Source organism: Dipodomys spectabilis, unplaced genomic scaffold, assembly GCF_019054845.1.
Source record: "Dipodomys spectabilis isolate Male_0828 unplaced genomic scaffold, ASM1905484v1 ptg000158l, whole genome shotgun sequence".
NCBI lineage: Eukaryota > Metazoa > Chordata > Mammalia > Rodentia > Heteromyidae > Dipodomys > Dipodomys spectabilis.
In genome coordinates this window covers 685,384-706,498 of record NW_024870835.1, presented here as the reverse complement: position 1 = coordinate 706,498, position 21,115 = coordinate 685,384, and the positions used below count along the sequence as shown (strand labels likewise).

At 35.0% G+C, this 21,115-nt stretch overlaps 1 protein-coding gene across 1 annotated transcript in view; it reads right to left on the bottom strand.

Moving 5' to 3' along the window:
* Positions 1-20,465, bottom strand: part of Elavl2 (ELAV like RNA binding protein 2) — a 164,699-nt gene extending 144,234 nt beyond the window's left edge. The window contains exon 1 of the mRNA XM_042692917.1: positions 20,367-20,465. Within this exon, the coding sequence (XP_042548851.1) occupies positions 20,367-20,393 (27 nt within the window). The 5' untranslated portion in view covers positions 20,394-20,465. The remainder of the gene's footprint in view (positions 1-20,366) is intronic.
* Positions 20,466-21,115: the final 650 nt, after the last annotated feature.

Below are 21,115 nucleotides of genomic sequence, written 5' to 3'. Positions count from 1 at the left end.
GGTAGGCAGTGAACAGGATTACAAACAGCCCTTACTTTCTCTTTACACAGAGTTCTTACATGGCATGGGGGGGGGGGGGGGCAAGGGGAGAAGACTCAGGGAGAATTTCTTTTAAATCTTTAAAATACCTGTTTACACCTAAAAGCAGATGCGTCATTTTAATATTAAAAAATCATAAATTTCACTAATTTACAATAAATCCTAGAGATCAGCCACTAGCCAACTTTGTCTCCTCCCCACCCAGCCTCAATATACTTCTGCTGCTGCTTCTTCTTTTTTTTTTTTTTTTCCTTTCTGGACAAAATTTGTATGAGCCTCATTCGCCTTTAGCTGATTTGCCTGCTGCTATTGAGACTAAGATCTGTTGCACGTGTCCCAGGAGGGCATCGGAAAATATCTTTACAGTCTGGGATAGACGGTCATTGAGTCAAACGTTCCCACCCAATGTCTTCAGATTTTCCTTGCGTCTTTTACTCGGGAGCAACTTTTAGGAGGATAAATTCACGTCTCTGTAACTTTTAAGACGATAAACTCACGCAGCGGCTAGTATCGAGAGGCAACCAGAGGAGAGACTGAGGTAAGAAAAAAAAAAAACTGGAGGCGAGAAAGGGCAAGTTACAGCCTTACTTCTGTTTTCTTTCGGAGCCGCTAACCGCCTTCTTAAGCTTCCTCCTGCAGCCAATACAGCTCATGCAAAATTAATACAAGTAATTAAAAATAGCAGTTTCCAAAGTTAAAGGAAACCATCTGTCTCAGCTGGTTGCAATCAGTCTTTCGCCGGACCCTTTACCGGGACCTGGAAAGAAACGGTTTTTCTGCTTCCGATGCTCGGGGGGCTCTTTCTTATATTGAAGATTTATGTTTCCACTTGTGTGCAATGCACGTCTAATTTGAAATAATAAAAGCCGGGCTGAGCATTCAGTCAATCGGAGCTATCCATCCAGTGCGCACGGCACGCCGCCCTGCCCCCCTCCTCCCTCTGGTCTCTGTTTCACACACACACACACACACACACACACACACACACACACACACACACTCACTCCATCCCTCTCCTTCTTTTCCTCCCTCCTCTGCCCTCTCCCTTTCTCACACACGCACTTACACTTTCCCTTGTCCACGTGTGTACAGATCAAACCCTGGCCCCACAGTGCAAGTGACAGCACCAAGGCACGGTTACAAAGGCGGAGTTTGTATCTGAAGAAGACCGAGGCCCGGGGAGACACAGCGGCTAGAGAAACAGCTGTCTTATCAGCCCGCTGCAGAGATGGAGATGGCTGGAGAGGTCCTCAACTGATAATCACTTGAATAGGTTAGCAATGCGCCAAACTTCACGCTTGATAAGACCAACCCAATGTAGAGAACGGCCCAGATCCTGCTCCATTCTCTTTTATCTGGGCTGTAAATTAAGAAATTGAAATTCAGGTGGCAGAGGCTCCAGTCTGCTGATAGACTGCTAAAGTAAACTGTCATTAAAATGCTTTAGGCAAGCCGAGAGGGGGGGAGCCTGCAATGAGATCTTGTTGGGGGGGGGGGGGGTGCTGGTGTTTTTGTTGTTCTTGTTGTTTCTTCATAGGAGAGCAGGGAATGATGAGAGGAAATAGCTTAAATTATTTTGGAAAAAGAGAAGTAGGGAAGGGATCCATGCGTTTTAATCCCAGTTATCATAAATAAACAATCTCAAAAGTAAAAGAGTTGTGGGAAGTTTAGTTTGATGGAGTTTAAGGGACAATGTAAGCCAATCTGGCATACAAGAAAAATCTGTCTTTATCTGGGAATGGAGAAAGTGCATTCCAAATGGACCCTGTAAGAAAAGCTGATCAAGAGGATTCAGGCATTCAACTGAAGTAAACCCGGCCTTTTTGTAAAAGTGATGAGGCCTCCTCTAGAGAGGACCATTTGTAGAATAACGTAAGAAGTCCCCTTTACAATAGGACCACTCAGAAAAACTCAGAAAATCTAGGTATGTATTCTCACTCCATCTGGTTCATGCAGCACCCTTTAAATATACTCTCCTCACTGCTTCAAGGTTCGAAAGTTTATCCATTTCTTGAATGAATTTCCCTTCCTCCCCAAATTTAATATGTATAATAACTAGCATATAGACTGTAATCTAGTCGTCTTAATTCACTGATGACCTAGAATTCTACCATGGTTCTTTGTGTCTTAAGTGGATTGATTGCCTTTTCACTAGTTTCCATTTGGGATGTGGGAGAGAGACAAAGACAGACAGACAGACAGACAGACAGACAGACAGAGACAGAGACAGAGAGAGAGAGACAGAGAGGAAGCATGTTTTCCACAACAGCATTTATATTTTATCTTAGGGACTTTTATAAAAAGATAACTTTAGTTGACAACACAGTTCATTCAGCTTCAGAACAATCAATCCATTTTTATTTTATTTAACCTCCAAACTTAGATCAAGGTCAAAGTACATATAACTGGTAATATAAAAGCTGCTTTAATCATTCTGATGTGAGGGAAAATTAAAGATAAATGTGTTGGAAGATATGATGCAAAAAAGTAAGATTCCTTTATGTATTTCAGCCATTATCAAATGACTCTGATATATTAAAATTATTCTTCTAGACTTTGAGGCTTTCTGATCATTCAAAGGGTGGTAAGCAAATAAGCATATTCCAATGGCATGGACTCTCAAAAGATTTCAGTTTAATAGTTATATATAAAAATCCTTCATATCATACTTTCTTTTTATGGAGTTCAAGTGCATGTATGAATGAGGAAAAATTCGTGGTTTTATAAGTTATCTTCTTTTTGTGTTACCATTTTCCATATTGCTACACTGGTTTATATAATGGCTATTATATAAGCATTTTAGGAGATATTCCTTTAATGAATTCCAGCATTTTAGGCACTATTATCTTTAATATCCAAATTAAAATGCTAATTATTTTGCTTATTACAAAGACTCAAATAAGTCTGAATGAACAGTTGTAATGAACACTTATGCAAAGTATAACTTAAGATTTTATTTTTTTCTTAACCCAATGAAAATATGCACACCGACACAGCTTGAACTATTCGTTGTTCATAGAGGTATGATTTTTTTCAAGATGTGAATTTGCATTAAAACTAAGATGAATACTTGCTGGGTTTTAAATATGAAAAGGATTATAAACACCACATCCATCTCATTTTATTATTAGTGAATGGTATAGCCTTCTAAATGCAAAGTAACTAATTATTATTGAGAAAAGTAATAAATATCAAAATATAAACTATTTTAAAAAAGAATTTTCTACTGTAAGTTCTTCCTGTTGAAAATGAGATTCGTACATACTTAAGGCAAAGAGTCTGCAATGTACAAAGGCAAAAAATACTGGACACTTTAAAAGTATTCAAAAGTTGTGCTATTTTTGTTTTCACTTGAACATAATTATATTACCAAAAATATCAGACATTACTAATTGTGTCTTTCCGGAAACAATATTTATCATCAGCTATTAGTGATAAACAGTTGCTATTGCTGAATATTTATTTCAGATCTTTGGCAAATTTAGGCATCTTTTGAGGACTTTTTTGTACTACAATAACAAAATTAATGGCAATAAATATTTAATGGAAAATCCTAGTAAAAAGGAAATTTTAAGAGTCTAAATACCTCAGTGAATCAGTGAATATGTGAAGCATTTGCAATTTATCTGGCTTTTTTCTTGTTGTTATTATTGCTTATTTTTCCTAAATTACAACTGTTTAATAATTTACCACTCAAAATTTACTTCTTTATGTAGAAATTGAAATGTTACTCTTTTGCAAACTACAAAAAAATGATTTCATACACATGGGAATTGAAACTGACTCAAGCACCATCAGGCTTTGGACCCTTATATTATTGCTTTTAAGCCTTGCTTTCTTAATCTATAAAATATGATAGTAATGATCAAATTAGTATCCTCATTGAAGCTACTCAGGATTACACATATAATCCTGAGTGGGAACTAATCAAACCTGTATGAAGGAAGCAGTCATGACATGGTAACTATAATCACGTGAACAAAAATATAAACTTAGCACATTTATTCCATGAAGCAAGAATTAAAATTCCTACATTTACATACTGTTGCTTAAATATTTTCACTTGCTCTCATTAATGTCTAACATATATTTATATGATAAATATCTTCTCACATTTCTAATTGTAACCAAGTTTAAAAAGCCCAGAAGGCATAAAATCTTCTGTCTGCCCTGTTATGTGACTTCAATATATTTCCCAATACACTTTCATGATTCACCCATAAAAAAGTTGCAGGTCTTCAGAAAGGAACGGAGTCTGAGATTCCATTTGACTGATACAATAATAAAAACACCTTAGATTTTTATAGTACCTTTTATCACAAAAAGCTCAATGCACTTTTACATATTTATCGTTGTAACCCCAGGAGGTAAGGAAGGACATAAATCATAGCTCATTTTCAGGGGCATAGCAAAAGCATTAGGAATTTAGGTAACATATCTAAGGTTAATAGAAATAGAGAGGTTTCCTGAATGTCAATCTTCCTGCAATCTGTTACTCTCATTAATTATGGCTATTGTTACTTTAGTTAGGCTCTAATGTTAGTGTTTAGCATTAAGTACAGCTTCTAATTCATTGAATTACTTGATGAAATCAAGTTAAATGTATGTCACTTAAATTAGTTAAATTAAAATATTGTGACTTTATGTGGAGACATGCTTATTATTCAATTGTATATATGCATACATTATTCTCATCTCTATTCTGTGTTAATTCCAAAATGCAAATTTTAAAGTTCTAAGTCACTTATGGCATTGAAAGAAAGTTTCAATGTCCTTATTCCTAGTCTCTTCCTAGACTCATTCCCCTTTCTGAATACATTTTAATTATTACATTTGCATAGGCCAACAGTACTTTCTGCCCTAGTTTTCTATTTCTTAGGTTGTTTATACTTGCAAAAAAATCTATCAAATAAATACCCAAATGAATATAAAGGGCAACTATATAAAGGGCTTTTAGTAATACTTTTTTGTTTTGAATGAAACAAGAGAACTGATGTCCATTTGACATTGTAAAGCAGATTATCGGAAGAATAGTAAAACTTTCTGATACCCATAGTTTTGTAGTTTCCTCTTATTAGCTTATTGTGCTAAGGATTGATACAGATGAAGTTATTAATGTGGTCTTTCAGTGAGTTCAATGAAATGGAAGGACACAAAATTTTTCAGCCTGATGAAAGAATGAAATTTGAACTTTTTGAGGTATTACTTCATTGTAGGTATCTATGGAAAACAGATGAAATATTTTCATTTTAAGTTTTAATAGACATCTGTCTGCAAGTTCCAGCCTAGTCCTGTGACTGCCAAACTCCAAAGAGGAAGTATAATTAGCATGATGAAGAAACATAGATGCATACACAGAGCAGCCAGTGCTCTTGTTTATTGCTATTTCACACCAATTCCTCTTACTTCTTCATTATGATATGATCAAATGGAAAATTTATTTCTCTGATCAAGCATATGAATGTAAATTCTGAGGCCAAGGATACTTTTGTAATGAGAACAAAATTCTATTCCTTTGGTGACTGGCATTTGACATTAGAAATTAGAGAACATGGTTGTTTGAAATGTCAGTTTTTTTTTTTTTTTTTTTTTTTTTTTGGGTCCAGTTGTGGGGCCTGAACTCTGGGCTTGGGTGCTGTCCCTCAGCTCTTCAGCTCAAGGCTAGCGCTCTACCACTTGAGCCACAGCGCCACTTCTGGCTTTTTTCTTTTTGCTTATGTGGTGCTGGGGAATCGAACCCAGGGACTCATGCATTGCAAGGCAAGCGCTCTACCACTGAGCCAACTTCCCAGCGAAATGTCAGTTTTTTTAAACATGAGTTGGTAGTTATAACCTAAGTGAATGGTGTTACCGACTATTTAAGCTGTTTGAGTAACAATAGACCTTTCCTTGAAATACTTTGACTCAATTTACTGTGAACTTTATTCTTTACCCCTGTTAATTATTGTGTAGACAAATAAGAAAAAGTGTTTATTAGGTTAATGCCCATTATTTAACTCATAATACTGATATTTTCTAAAATATTAATATTTCCTAGATTCAAAAGGAATTCTAAAAGAAGCATGGCTGTATATTAGTCATATCAAAAGGATAAAAAAACACACAAAAGGTTGAGCTTCTTTGTAAGACTGGCATAAAAGAAACAAATAAAACAAATAAAAGAAACAAATATTAATATATATACAGTGTTTATTCCTCAGTTTTGAAGAATCTTCATTGGAAGACTGTGTTTAGAGCAAATTAAAGGAGGTTCAGAAGTAAAAATTACAGGACTTTGGTGGAGAATACATTGTCTATACTGAAAGAAATAAGCTGGAAAGCATAAGTTATCAGGTTCCTAAGATGTATTGTAGAGTCATACATTGCTGGCTTTGAAAATCAGAAGAGGGGAGTACAGGTGCAAAATACCAATACAGGTTAGATCATGGACAATTTGAGTTTTGGAAGTGCCAGGCTAGAAGAGATCTAAGAACCAAGACACAAAAAGGTTGAGAAAATTTTGTCTAAAATTCCAGACCCCTTTATATTGAGGTATCAGAGATGGAGGAAAGACTGACAGGTATAAAAGCCAAAATATGTCTATCTGGCACAAGAAAATGATAGGGTTCTGAGCAAATAATACATATTTTAAGTGAACAAGCCAATGATGTTGTCAAAGAGACAAATTCTGAACCAGAACCTGTCAGGCTGGAACCCTTTTTAGCTTGAGAGAGAGAGAGAGAGAGAGAGAGAGACAGACAGACAGACAGAGAGACAGAGAGACAGAGAGGGACAGAAAGACAGAGAGACAGAGAGACAGAGAGACGAAGTGTGTGTGTGTGTGTGTGTGTGTGCGTGCCTGCCTGCCTGCCTGCCTGCCTGCCTGTCTGTCTGTCTGTTGCAGGGCTTGAACTCAGAGCCCAGGAACTGTCTCTAAGCTCTTTTGCTCAAAGCTTAGTGCTCTACAATTTGAGCCACAGTTCAACTTCCAGTTTTCTGGTGTTTAATTGGAGCTAAGAGTTTCATGAACGTTGCCACCCCTGCTGGCTTTGAATCTCCATTCTTAGACCTCAGCCTCTTGAGTAGCTAGGATTACGGCCATGAGCCACCAGTGCCTGGCTTCCTTCTTCATTTTAAATGCTTCTAAGACACCTTTGTATCCAAGGAAGATTTAGAATCACGAGTCCTTGTATTATTCATCCCACTAGTTGATTGCCTTCAGCAAGTCACTCAGACAAAATGTCATGGGTCCCAGAAGACTAGATTATTATCAGTAGTAATGGGAATAATAATAATTAGAAGAAGTAACGTACATTGTGTTCTAGGTATCATATTGCTTTATACATAATAAGTAAGTTATTATTACTTTTTACAATATTACCATATTAAGAGGTAGAAACTGAGAGAATTAAGTAATTGCCCAAGATTCCACATAACTAGAAACTGACAGAGCTGTGAATTGACCCTAGAACCTCTCTCTAGGTCCCAAGTACTTCATTATTATTGACTAGACATCTTGTAAGGTACATTCTTGATGTAAAATTTGATAATTTTAAAACATATAGCATCCTAGCTATTAGGAGATGGAGATCTGAGAATCCAGTCTCAAAGCCAGTTCCCATGAGACTCTTATCTCCAATTAACCACTTAAAAAATGGGAAGTGGAGCTGTGGCTCTATTTGGTAGAGCACTAGCCTGCTGGAAAAGAGCTCAAGGACAGTGACCAGGTTCTGAGTTCAAGCCCCATGACTGACAAAAATAAAAAATAAAAATATAAAAATATATAGCAGGAATTTCAAATGACACAGCACTTGAAAGAGAACAAAACTGTAAGGAAAATACATATTAAAATTAGCATGGCAGATAAACCTTTTTCTATCAAAAGTAATCAGATTTTATGTTTTGACATACTATCTTTAGAATAATTAGTGTAAAATACACTTGGAATTTGAGAAATGTAAGATATTCTAGCATGCTCTAACCCCTAGGTAATAAATGTGGGTATTTGAGGAAATTCAATTATTTATTGTTTTCTATTTTAAGAGGTCTGCTACACCACTATTATAGTAAATAGTTATAAAGCCATTAAAAAGGAGAGTGCATATTTATTATTTTATGATATGTGAAACTTTCCATAAAATATTAAACTTATTAGACCTCACATAAAGGATGCTCTCTTTAAGCAATAGTTATTTTTAGGTAATTTTTAGTAGATTTACAGTTTATACTTTCTTATTTTTCTTTAGAACTTTTTTTGCATTAGTGAGTTGGTAAAAATTCTGACCATGCATTCTTTATTACAGATCTGAGAAACAGGTGTGTGTGTGTGTGTGTGTGTGTGTGTGTGTGTGTGTGTGTGTGTGTGTGTGTGTGTGTGTGTGTGTGTGTGTGTGTGTGTGTGTGTGTGTGTGTTTGTTTATGGGGAAAAAAAAAAAACCCTTTATGCCTAGTTTCAAGATCTTACAGCCACCAGGTGGGAGTAGCTGTTATATACTGAGACCAGTAAGGACCTCTTAAAAGAGGTGACTCACTTTCAGAAACAGGTCAGATTAACAGGCTGGGACATGTTTATTTTATAAACAAAATATATTCATTTATAAAAACAAATCTTGCTGGGCGACAGTGGCTCTTGCATACAATCCTAGCTATTTGGGAGGCTAAGATCTGAGGATCGTGGTTCAAAGCCAGCCCAGGAAGAAAAGTCTCTGTGACATTCTCATCTCCAATTAATCACTCAAAAACCAGGAGTGGTGTTGTGGCTCAAGTAATAGAGTGCTAGCCTTGAGCACAAAGAGGCTCAGAGACAACATACAGACCCAGAGTTCAAGTCCCACAACCAACAAAACAAAACAAAAAAATTTCCACAAATCTTGAGATTTAATACATACCAAAGTATGCATGAGAAAGTAACATGACCAAAATCTCAGAAATCGCTACAATATCAGATATAATTCCTGTCCAATTAGCGTTATCTAGTATTATTGTATAAAAGATAATTAACCATTTCCTTCACTTATTGCCTATTTATATTATGACCATAAGATGTTCCTTTCTCATTTATTTCTGCATTCATTCATTCATCGTTTCCTTTTCCCTATGAGAACTTTTCCCACAGTTGCACAAGAATATCTTAAAACAAACCTTCCTACCTGATCAGCAAAATCCTTAAAATGATTTGTTCGTATTTCTGTGGATATAAATAAATGAAAACCACAATACAGTTAATGATTATAATGAGATTGAACAAAAACTGGCTTCATGACAGGTACCATTTAGTGAATTGCTAAACAGTTACCTGAGTAAATTCAATTTTCATATTGCTTAATTTTTTTATCTTTCTTGCTATTGTTTTTAATGTATTTATAATGTACCATGTGATTCATATTGATTAATTTTTGTCTTAAAATCACTCTTCAGAGAGTAGGAAACTGGCTCACTTTTATTCTACAGGATGATACAGCCTCCGAGCATTTTTATTTTCATTTGGCTATTTAGAAATAGTACCTAGTATTATGGCCCTAGTTTAACAAGAACATTAAAGGAATATTATGTTTAAATTTGTGGTATTGCTAGGACTAGAAATAAGGGTACTGAGAAATAATAGCAAATAAGAGAAATGTGTTTATAACATGATGTGTTTTAACAAGTTCTGCTACTATATTTTATACATTTTGAACTTCAAACGTATTTAATTTTTAGATATAATTGGTGGCTTAAAAAAAGCTTATTTGTCCTGGACAGAGGACATAAAGTGCCGCTGTCTTTCCTTATGCACTCATTTGACTCTTGGTACAATCTTGAATAATTTTAAACCAAACATGACTGCAGCAATCAATTTTTGTCCAATTTATTGGACATGAGTAAAAGCCAATTAAAAAACCATTTTTGGTGTAATTCAAGGGGAAAAATGTATAAACCCATGAAAAACAAGTTTCTGTTGTAGACATGAGTCATCACTATTTTAAATATTGCTGTCAGTCCTAAATCTTTAAGAACCAAAATGCCCTAAAATTGCATAATTCACTCTGCAATCTTCATTTCTCAACAATGACTTCAGGTTATTATTTTTATAAGAAATTAATCTGAAAAGAAAAAAAATCATGTACTTTCAACATTGTCTTCTATCTGCAATAATTCTTTTTTTTCTTTTTTCTTTTTTTGCAATGAAATTAAGGCTCCTTGAGTTTGTGAATTAAAAGCCACGGTAAAAAGTGACTTATACAACAATAGCAAAACTTATAATATTAAAGTATCTTTTCACTATTAGAACATGTCCCCTTTCTCATGAATAGAGTGGCTCTTTTTAAAGGTTATAAAATGAAACAATCCCTGTGGGCTCTGGATATTCTTAGGGTAATCAAAGCAGCAAAACTGAAGCTTCGAGGTGGGAAATTGCAGCTATAAAATACAGCCATACATTTTCAATCTGTATATTAAAAGAAAGCTTTTCAAGTTCAGGGTTGTCGCAATTAAAGGTATTCAAGCAGACCTGAATTCTGGCTTTCCTACATTCTTCCTTCATAAGTTTAGGCATGGTAGCCAACCTTTTTAAGCCTCAGACTCCTTGTTGGTAAGATAGGTATTTTAAAAAAATAGCCACCTTTTAAAAATACCCTAAGCATGCAGTGAAAAAATGTTATGTGCTTAGGTGAGTACCTACTAGTGAGTACCTACTAGAGTGAATTGTCAATGAATGACAGGAATAAGAAGATAAATCCAGTTGTTCTAAGACATGCTGTATATAGGGACCAATCCCTAACTGTGGGGTCCCTTTTCATTGTAAGAAGAGGTGCCAGGTTTCTAGCCTTGGAGGTTGACTCAGTAATTCTGAAATAAGATCTAACTAAGCACTAAACACTGATTTAAAGCAATAAAAAAGTATAACATATTCAAAAACTGAAGATTTTCCTTTTGCTCAGTTAACATGAAGTTAAACTGTAGGTTGAAGTATTTTAGTTCAGTTCTTTGTGTACAGCATGTTAATTGAAATAATTACCTGTTTTTTATTTTGTGTTATGCTGAAAGAGATTTAACTGGGATTTCATTAGACAATGTTATTTACATTTATATAGCTGTGAGTCACATAACAAGAATGATTTCCCACAATTTCCTGTTACAGAAATGATGGAATGGATGTGTGAGATAACTCTGAGAAATCACATAGTCATTCTACTGGCAAAGATATATTTTAGTATCTTCAATACTGGTAGCTTTTACTTCTATTTAATAAATATGGCAGGTAAGTCAATAGTTCTGAATGAATTCTTCCAGGTTGTATTTTGAGCGTGTTCATTTCTAACTTATTTCAAGATAAGTCGTTTGTTTTTTTTCCCAATGACAGAGATCAAGGGGTACCACATAGTTAAGAAAAACAATTACTAGAAAAATATCTATGTTGGCCTGACATACCCATCCCCCAAATATTTACTATGATTTACAAAAATGTGAGCATTTTTCCTGGGAGTAATTTTTAATGGATTACAACCAGAACTATTGTTAATATTTTTCCACTAGTGGAAAGTAATATATTAGATCAAGAACTTGGAAAGGGGACAGATACTGTCCTAGTAGATTTAGGGCTCTAGCAATGTCAGGAAAAGGACATCAGACCTTTGGGGAAACAAAGGACAGTTAGGTTGTTAGAAATATACAGTGAGGTGATGGGAAGGGCAGAAAACCACTCAGGTAATCATTATTATTATTTTTCTTTCCAGAACAGAGCTGGGTGCAGCTAGTACATTCTCATCCTTAATAAGGGTTTGAGGACTTGTTAGGAAAGTAGACTGATATATAGTTTGGTATGTCTATGAAGAATTCAGGAAAATTCCAATGCTGCCACCCTTCCAAATGAAGTTTTTGATTTAGAGTTTCTAGAGAATAATCCACTGATAGGCTCTCTGGAATTAAGAATGCAAATTACATAGATTACCTAGGAACTCAATGGGAAAACACTTATTCCCTGGGGTCAGGGGGGCATTCTACTTTCAGGGTTTAGAAATGACTCTGCAGGCAAAATTGAATTCTACTTCATGCTTTGGCAAGCTGTTGTCGATCATATAAAATGTTGATTAAGATGCTGATGAGAGAAGTTGGTATAGCCAGATTCTCATTTAAAACCTGTTTATAATTTCTATATTCTATATATAAAATAAAGAAAAGCACTTGTTTTTCCTATTTCACAGGGTTATTGTGAAGCTAAAATGAAAGTATATAAATGAAGACTGGAAAAAAATCATTGTTGTGGCATAAGAACTGAGAAAAAATTTTTGTTTTACACACACACACACACACACACACACACACACACACACACACACACACACACACACACACACACACACACCTTCACAACTTTCTACTAAATTATCCAAAAACCTTATCTGGAACCTATTTCAAACCCTATCTGGAACCTATTTCCTTAAAAAAAAATCCTTCATTAAAAATGTTGTTTCCTTTTTCAATGTGATTGTCTAAAAGTTTTCCAATCAATTAATAAAATAACAACTCTAAGTTAAAACTCATGTGAAATGGCCTGAAACTCGTCAAACTATCATGGAACATGAAAATGAAAATGTACAGCAAAAATAAGACCTCCCATTTTCTTTTCTGTTGTTGCTTACGAATATGTTTATGTAAGACTAGCTTTAGACTGTTGGGTTTCTCAAATGTGGCTCTGAAATTTTAAAGAAGAGATTTCCCTTTCAGATTTTTCATGAATCCAGCAAAGAATTGCTTTCTCACAGCTGGAAACTTGAACAGCTGGTGATTCTGATACTTTTCTGTTTCCCTGGAGAGAGAGCTCAAGAACCCTTTCTGTACAAGCAGGAAGACAGCAGCCATGAATGTGGTCAGAAACATCATTCAGTGCAACCCAATTCCAAGGCCACCATAGGACTGGGAAAAGATGACTCAGCCACTGTGTCACCTGCAAGAGGAAGATACTTTTTCTACAGAGGAAAACTCAACCTCCTTGAGATACTGCTTTCTACCCTACGATCAGATCATATGAACATAAAGATCTCTTGAAGGATACTTGATGTCAGTCTCAGGGTTTTTTTAGAATATGTTCTTATCTTATTTTCATATTCTGCTGGAAATTTTTCTTTTGTTTAGAATACATTTCTGGATCTTTCTTCATGGATAGTAAATAGATCACTCCATTTTAAACTTACTGGAAGAAAAACAAGCAAAAGAATATTTCAAAATAGCTGTCACTGCAGTATTATTTATTGTATCCACTAGAGGACTCCTCTCAGAATAGCTCAAAATATCTCTCCTTTCATTCTCTGTGGCCTCTGGCATTTGATGCTCCACTAACTCTTGAGTTGGGCCACTGGCTACATATCAGTGTTAGAATGAAAACATTTTCCTACTTTAACACCTCCTGCTAGTTCAATAAAGCGATGTTTAAATAACTGAACTGGCTTCAATGAACTGTACTTGCCATTTTTTCCTGCTTCTTAGCTAGATAAAATGGAGATAATTATGAAGTGGATGAGCAGGTTTAATGAAAGCCAGTTTCTTTTCGTATACTCCTGAAGCAGCAATCATCATCTGTTTGGCTTTTGAAGAGCAACAATTATAATCACTTAAACCCCCAAGGGGAACAAAAATAGAATTTACATTAGCATATAAAATATACAGCTGGGTTGGGCAAGCCTACAAAATTCTGGGGAAATCATACTAATCTGAATGCTATTCAAACTCACAAGTAAAATGAGTTCAAGAGTATTTTACATACTTCCTATAAAATAATGCATATAACAATGATGAACATAGGGCAATGAAAAAATTGTTGCCAGCAGAGAATCCCAATGGGACCAGGCTAACCTGTATTATCAAGGTATCAGAGAGCAACATGTGTAATGGTATATACACAAAGTTCTAATCAGGCTGAAGTGAAGTATGTTCACAGTAAAACTACACACACTTGGGTGTTTCTGAAGGAAAGTAAGGCAGTTTTCTCTGACCAACAGTGAAAATTAATCACAAATAAGGAAAATTTCAGATTAATACTACTTTCCTCTCCATAAATGGGAATGCAATACAAAGGTAAGTGAAATCTCCTAAATGGATGCTCTCCTACTATGAAGCAGAACTTGTTTTCCCATTTTAAAACATTTCCATATGAACTTGGTTCAAACAATCTTTTTATTACATCCTCTTTCCCATTTTAGACCACTTCACAGGTATTCTCTTTTTTTGTTTTTGTGTGCCTTACACGGTTTGTAAGATTTACATATCTCATATATATGAGATAAATATATATATATCATATTTATCACCTATGTCATATATATCATATATATGTCAGCCATATTGATTGAGTATATAAGAATAAAAATGGAGTTTTTTCTTTATCTATTATGCTATTAGCAATAAGACACTAACATAACCAGTACATTAAAGGCTTTCCAGGCTCTGCACATTTGTCAAAGGCAGTGTATCGAAGAAATTGCACTAATGAATCTTGAAAAATTTAGCATCCTACAAAGAAAATGTGTTCTCTCTCATGGTAAGTACATACCATTGTGTAAAGATGAGATAAATCTTTACTTCATCTTTCTGTATATTATTTGAAATTCTGATGTAATGTTTTTTAAAACAGAAAAGTAATAGTCTCCACTGAGATGTCAAAACTATAATATTGTCTGGACTTACAAAAGAAGAATAATGGAAAGGAACAAAAACTGGACAAGTATCAACTGACCCCAGCTGTGAGAGTACTGGTGACTTTATCTCTGTAATTCATGCAGCTATCTGTGCATCTTCTGATGCCATTCAAATCATTACATAGAACCATTTGTTGACATCTCTATCTCATACAGAGTTTGTACTGCCTGACAACACAGTCATCTTTTCCACCAGGGCATCCCATGGATGCTCTAGCTTTGTATTCAACCTAGTGAGCATGAAGACATGTTCATTGAGTGAAGGATTTCTTTCATTAATATTCCAGGACACATTAAAATGTCATGATTCACAGTAAGAAGCAAATATATAAACGTAAAATAACAACTCTGTTACTATGATGATACATTAAGCATTGAAAAATTAAGAAATTCAAGTCTACATTTCCATACCAGTCTTTATTCTCACTATCCTTAAGAAAGAACATTGGTAATTTTTAAGATTTTATTGAATATTTACAACATTAATCTATTATTTATCCCATAGTATTTTTATTAGAAATCCTCAAGAAGCTGAGATCTTAGTTCTTAATGGTAATGACCTAATGTTTCATTTACTTTATAATCTCTTAAAAAATTAAAATGATTATCATCACCTTTTCTAATTTTGTCAGTGTCTGTTAAGTGTAATAATATCTAGCTTTCCTGTAGAACTTTAAATATCTGAGTAGTTTTGAAAGATCACAACATATAATGTTACTCTGAACCTAAAATATAACCATTTTTACTTTCAATGAGAATTTACAGGAAATAGAATTGCAGGATTCTGGGACCTACCTATATCTGCTTTAGGTGTTTTGACTCTCTTCCTACTTTAAACATAATTCATGTTTCTCCTACTAAATTAATTTTGTCTGGGGTTATAAGAAAGCAGTAATGAAAAGGTACAAAAATTAGACTCTACAAACCCATCATGAAATATTTCTGGATTCTAGTTTATAATAAATGTACTTAATATTCTTATCATTAGATAAAACTAAGTTTTATGGTATTAATTATCCCATAAATTGAAAGCTGAAAAACATGATACGTTTTCTCTTTTGCTTTAAATTCATATAACTATAATTTTTGTAGAATTACATGAATTCATTATTCATATGAACAAATTTATTTACATTAGATGAACAAATGAAAAGAAAAACTGTTCAGACATAATCTTTTGATTTTAGTACATAATCAGGTAATGTAAATTTCCAAATCAAGGGTAATGTTAAAAATATTTTATTAACTATGAACTGGGCCTAAATTTTATTTATAATGAGCCAAAAACTAAATTAGGTTCTTAGGGATACAAATTCACGTGTTTTTCAAGTCATAGCTTCCAAGATGAAAGAGAAGTAGAGTTGAGTTATATATGTTATCCACTGCTAGAATACTGGAAGACTTTATATTCAAAGCTCACAATTCTTCCTCAAAATCCTGGTGTTCATAAGTTCAAAATTATTTGCCTAAAAAGATCTTTCAATATTCTCTCTTTCTCCCTTTTATCTCAGGACCTGGGCACTGTCCCTGAGCTTCTTTTGCTCAAGGCTAGCACTCTACTACTTGAGCCAAAGTGCCGATTCTGACATTTTCTGTTATGTGGTACTAAGGAATCGAACCCAGGGCTTCATACATGCTAGGCAAGCACTCTACCACTAAGCCACATTCCCAGCCCCTCAGTATTCTCTTAATAAAAGTTTAAATATGGTAGAACTAGATTGTTTTACCTTATAAAAATCTGGATCTTAAAAGCATGGTTAAGAATGGATGGTTGAAAAGGTACTCATTTAGCAAGATTATTGTATTTTTTTTTATTGTTTTTGTTTGTTATATTATTTAGTTTTGGTTTTATTTGAAGCCAGACTCTGACTATGTTAGCTAGATGAGCCTCAAACTCAGGATCTTCTAGCCTCAGCTTTCCAAACAGCTCTGATTACAGTTGTGAGCCACTGTGCTCAGCTTCAAATATTTTTAAAATAAGTAAGTTCTCTGCATTCTCATTAAAGTCATGCAATTAAAAGTTTTTTTTTTGTTTTTGTTTTTGTTTTTACAGAAAACAACTCAGGAGTCTATTCAGAAAGTGCTTTGATTCTCCTTAGGTGAAAGTGAAATGTTGAGATGTTTACTGTTGAATGTAAATGATGTTCTTAAACATTTTTCCATTGGTACTTAGGGTGATTCAGCTGAATTATCTTGATAAAAATCTTAACATCCCCACTTTTGCAGATCTAAGCTTATAAATAAGCAAACCTATTGAAGCAGATGCAATTCTGTACTCCAATCTCTCAGGACCAAAGATGTTATTTAAAAAAGAAAAGACTATTGTAAAAGAAAGGATTTTCCTTGTTATTTATTATGGAGTCTATTAACTTTTTTCATTTATTTATTGTTATTGTAAAGGTGATATACAGAGGTGATATGGTTTCCTAAGTCAGATAGAGTACATTTCTTTTTGAACCAAGTCTATTATCTTTAATTGAAATTTTAACTTTACATATTTTCGATCTTTATCCTTTTAGTTCACTAAATAAGAGAAGCTTACAAAATGGAGGGTCTTTACTTACTGAATGGTTAAGGTAGAGATTGATAAAATATCAAGGTATCAAATGATATGTTACCTATAATATGATTTCCTTAGTAAATGTTAGCATGAGTCTTTAAGATAAAAATTAAATCCATATGAGCTGAAATGAAAAAAATTACTCTGCTTATTTAATTTTAGGTTCCCTTTTTAAGAGAAACTGAGTTTTATTATTTATTTATTAATTTACTTATTTATTTATTTGTGGGAAAATGGAGATAAAAATTTCACAGAGTTCTTGCCCTGGCTGGCTTCCACCTGAAATCCTCAGCTCTTAGTCTCTTGAGTAGCTAGGATTTTAGGCATGAGCCTTTTAGGCTGTCTAGATGTTTCTTTTTATTAAGGAGGCATGGTTAGTTTTTATTTTCAAATACTTTGTCATTGTTAATCTTCTCCTTTTGTTTGCTTTTGATGGGATGGAGAAGGCAATGATGTCCTTTAATGTCCCACAATGCAACAGTCAGCCAAACTAGACTAATGTAATCCAAACTCAATTTTAGGATGTAGTTAGGAATATTTCAGATGAGTTGTTTTTGTTTTGTTTTCAAAAATGTCTGTCATACAAAGCAATATATTTATTAGAATTTGTGGAGAGTATGTGGATTTAATGTGGAGGGCCTTTTTTTAAAAAAAAAAACAAACTAGCAGACTATCACTGTTTTTTTCCCTATTATTTCTCAATTTGTTTCATTTTCCACCCAAGTTTGGTTAGATAGTTTTGATGCAAATCCTCTCTTGATGGTTTAATGAGCTATCTGACCTTAACTCTCCAGTTTCTAGGCAAAAGAAACTAATAGAGTACAGATTATTTTTGTGAATATTATACATTTTCTGGTATTTGTAAAATACATTTCAATGGACTGAGGTTTAGAGAAACTATCAGAACATGGCCACGAATTTTACATATGTAGAACATTTATTACTTTTCTGTAAAAACATTACAATTATTTGTACTTTTTCCAGAAAGAACAGATTATTTTACCTTCTGATATAAAGAAATTTCCATATTGAGAATATTTAGAAACCCTTAAATTGTCATATATTTATGGAATTAGTGAAGGCACAAACATCAGGATATATGGTAAACTACACGCACTGTTAACTCTGATTAAAAGCTAACTTACAATTCCCCAATTTATTTGAATAATTTTAGGTCTTCAACGGAAACAATATTTTCAGTGTGTGGATGGAAAACTAGAGTAAAGTAGAGAGCTTATCTGAGATTTAATATAATGAAAAGAATTGGATATATTTTTCCTAAAGTTTCAAAGACACCCAACTTTGTATTATGTCCAGGGTACACATTTACAATTATTTATATAGGCAGTAATATATAACTTTTACTTTACTATTTTCTACCTACAGTTTAAGGTATTAACTTAAACTCTAAGTATAGTTCAAGATTAATTTGAAAAATGCTATATAAGTTAAATAATAATATCCAAAATGAATTATATATTTAAGAACATTGTTGATCTATGTTTTAATATCAGTACTGAATTTCTCTTTTGAAATTCTTGCTAATATAATAATAAGTCATGATCTAATCCAAACTCTTCTTATACTTTTTCTAGAAGTTTTACAGAACTAAATCTTCCTGTATAGAAAAAAAATCTGTAATCTACAAACAGATTAGTAGTTTAATTGGTCATTTTCTTTGGAAGCTCTTCAACTGCAAACAATGGTAGTTGCAGATAGCAGGAAACAAAGCAAGTTTGATGACCCTGGAAGCTACCTGAGTAAGGATTCATTTTACGGTTACACTTACTGGTAAATGACAGTGATTTCATGTACAGTAAACAAAATGTCAGTTGTTACAATAAATTATTAAAACATTTGCCCCCCCAAATACATTCATCTTTATTCAATGCAACTTAAAAATGACTCTGAGTTTCCTAGGATCTCACAAAGTTTATAGTTACTCAAAAATACTTTTAGAATAAATCTTGAGATACATCAGCCCATGCAATTGTATCGACACATATAGAAATTAAAGTTAAGAACAGGCTCCACAAAACCAAACCAAATTCCTTTCGGGGGATGTTTTGAAACGTTTGCATCCTATGCTTCCCATTTGAAAATTTAGATGGCCTTTCACCATCAGAGACTGTGGCAGCTCCATTGCAATGTAGGGCAGCCCAGTCATCTCCATAGCAACAGGCATGGCCACGTCTGTGACAAGGCTAGTTAAAAGGCAACCAGATCCACAAAAAAGAAAAAAAAATGTTTTGGATTACTGAGCACTATTATTATCATTATTTTTAACTTCAGCACTGGCTAAACAATTTAGAATTCTCCAGAGTACAACTTGAACTGTTCACTAAGCTTGAGATTGCTAACTTTTCCACCAGTACAGTATTAGTCATTCCCAGAATATCAAAGAGATAAAAGAGGAACTCCTCCCTAGAAGGTACTTCCTATTTGACAACACACAAAGAGAAGTCAAAAAGGATAATGAAGAAGAACCCTTAAAATGGGTCTGTAGACTTTAGTTTTAAAAGGGGTGGAGGAAAGCGAAGAGCAGCTGTAAGGAAAATGCAAGCCATTTCTTTCTCAAATCTTTTAAGACAACCACTTTCCCAACTGGTTATCATTCAGCCTTTGGAATTTGTGTAAAAACGATGGCTTCTAAAATTGCTACCTGAGGAAGTATGAGAAAGAAAGGGGAGGGGTGCACCTGAGAGCACAGAGGTAGTTGTCCTGGCTGAGCCTGATCCAATTGTTCCTTTTCTCCTGTAGGATTTGCAGCCAGGATTTGGCCACGGTGACAAGTGGAGGAAGTCGGAGCTGCGCGGGTCATTTGAAACAAGACAATAACCCAATTCCCTTCTTCTCTCTCCTACACCTCTCCCCTATCCATTCCAACTCTCACCCTCTCTGAATGCATTCTAATAATATCAATAAACACAGAACTAGCCTAATGTCTACAGTAGAGAGAAAAACAAAATTAGAAGCACTGTTTTTTATTAGTTGGTTGAAACACCCTTCTCTCAACCCCAACCGTCGTGTGTGTGTGTGTGTGTGTGTGGCCTCAAACCTCCCACAGACCGAGCATAGAGAAGAAAAGGTAATTTTTGCTTTAAAAGTTCACTTACCACGGCAACCTCATACTGCTTTGTCATGCTTTTTGCACTTAATTTTTCAAAACTGCTTGTGCAGGACGCAGAACTGGGAAAGGCACGACTAAAGTGTCTCTAGTAATCACAACCACCATAAAAAAATAAGGTAAAATAAGAAAGGGAGAGAACATTCACCAATCAGAATTACATTTAAACGCACCATCAACCCCCAGAGCAAAGACGTCAGGTTCAAACCTAACCCGGGAGGAGGAGGGGAAGGTGGGGGGGGGGGGGGGAAAGGCAAGCCAACAAAACAAAAGGTAACAGGGAGAGTTGAGTGGCTATTAGAGGGGAAATTGATCCAAGCTACCTTTCGACCTAGGACTGGCTTAAAAATCACCAAGCAGCATTCTCCTTCCTCCCCTCCTTCCCCTCGCTCCCCCCCCCTACCCCAGCACCCCACGATTACCCGAGTGACTGCACTTGCCTCCAGCCAGCTCAGCTGCGGGAGAGGAAAACCACATCTAACTTCACTAGCCCTGCCACAGTCTTCCACTGCTCGGTGGGGTTCTCCAGGCAGCCATCCACTGGCGGTCTGGGCTTCGCTGCTGGCTGCTGCGAGCAGCTGTTAGGAGGATCCTTGAGGTCTCCTTCCTGTGTCTGGGGCGCCGCACAATAGCCCGGGCTGGGTGCACTTCATTAAGCCAAGCCGGAGGAGCCCCGGGAGGAGCCGGGCCAGGCAGTGGGACCCGCGCTGCCCACTTTGGAAGGATGCAAGCGAAGGG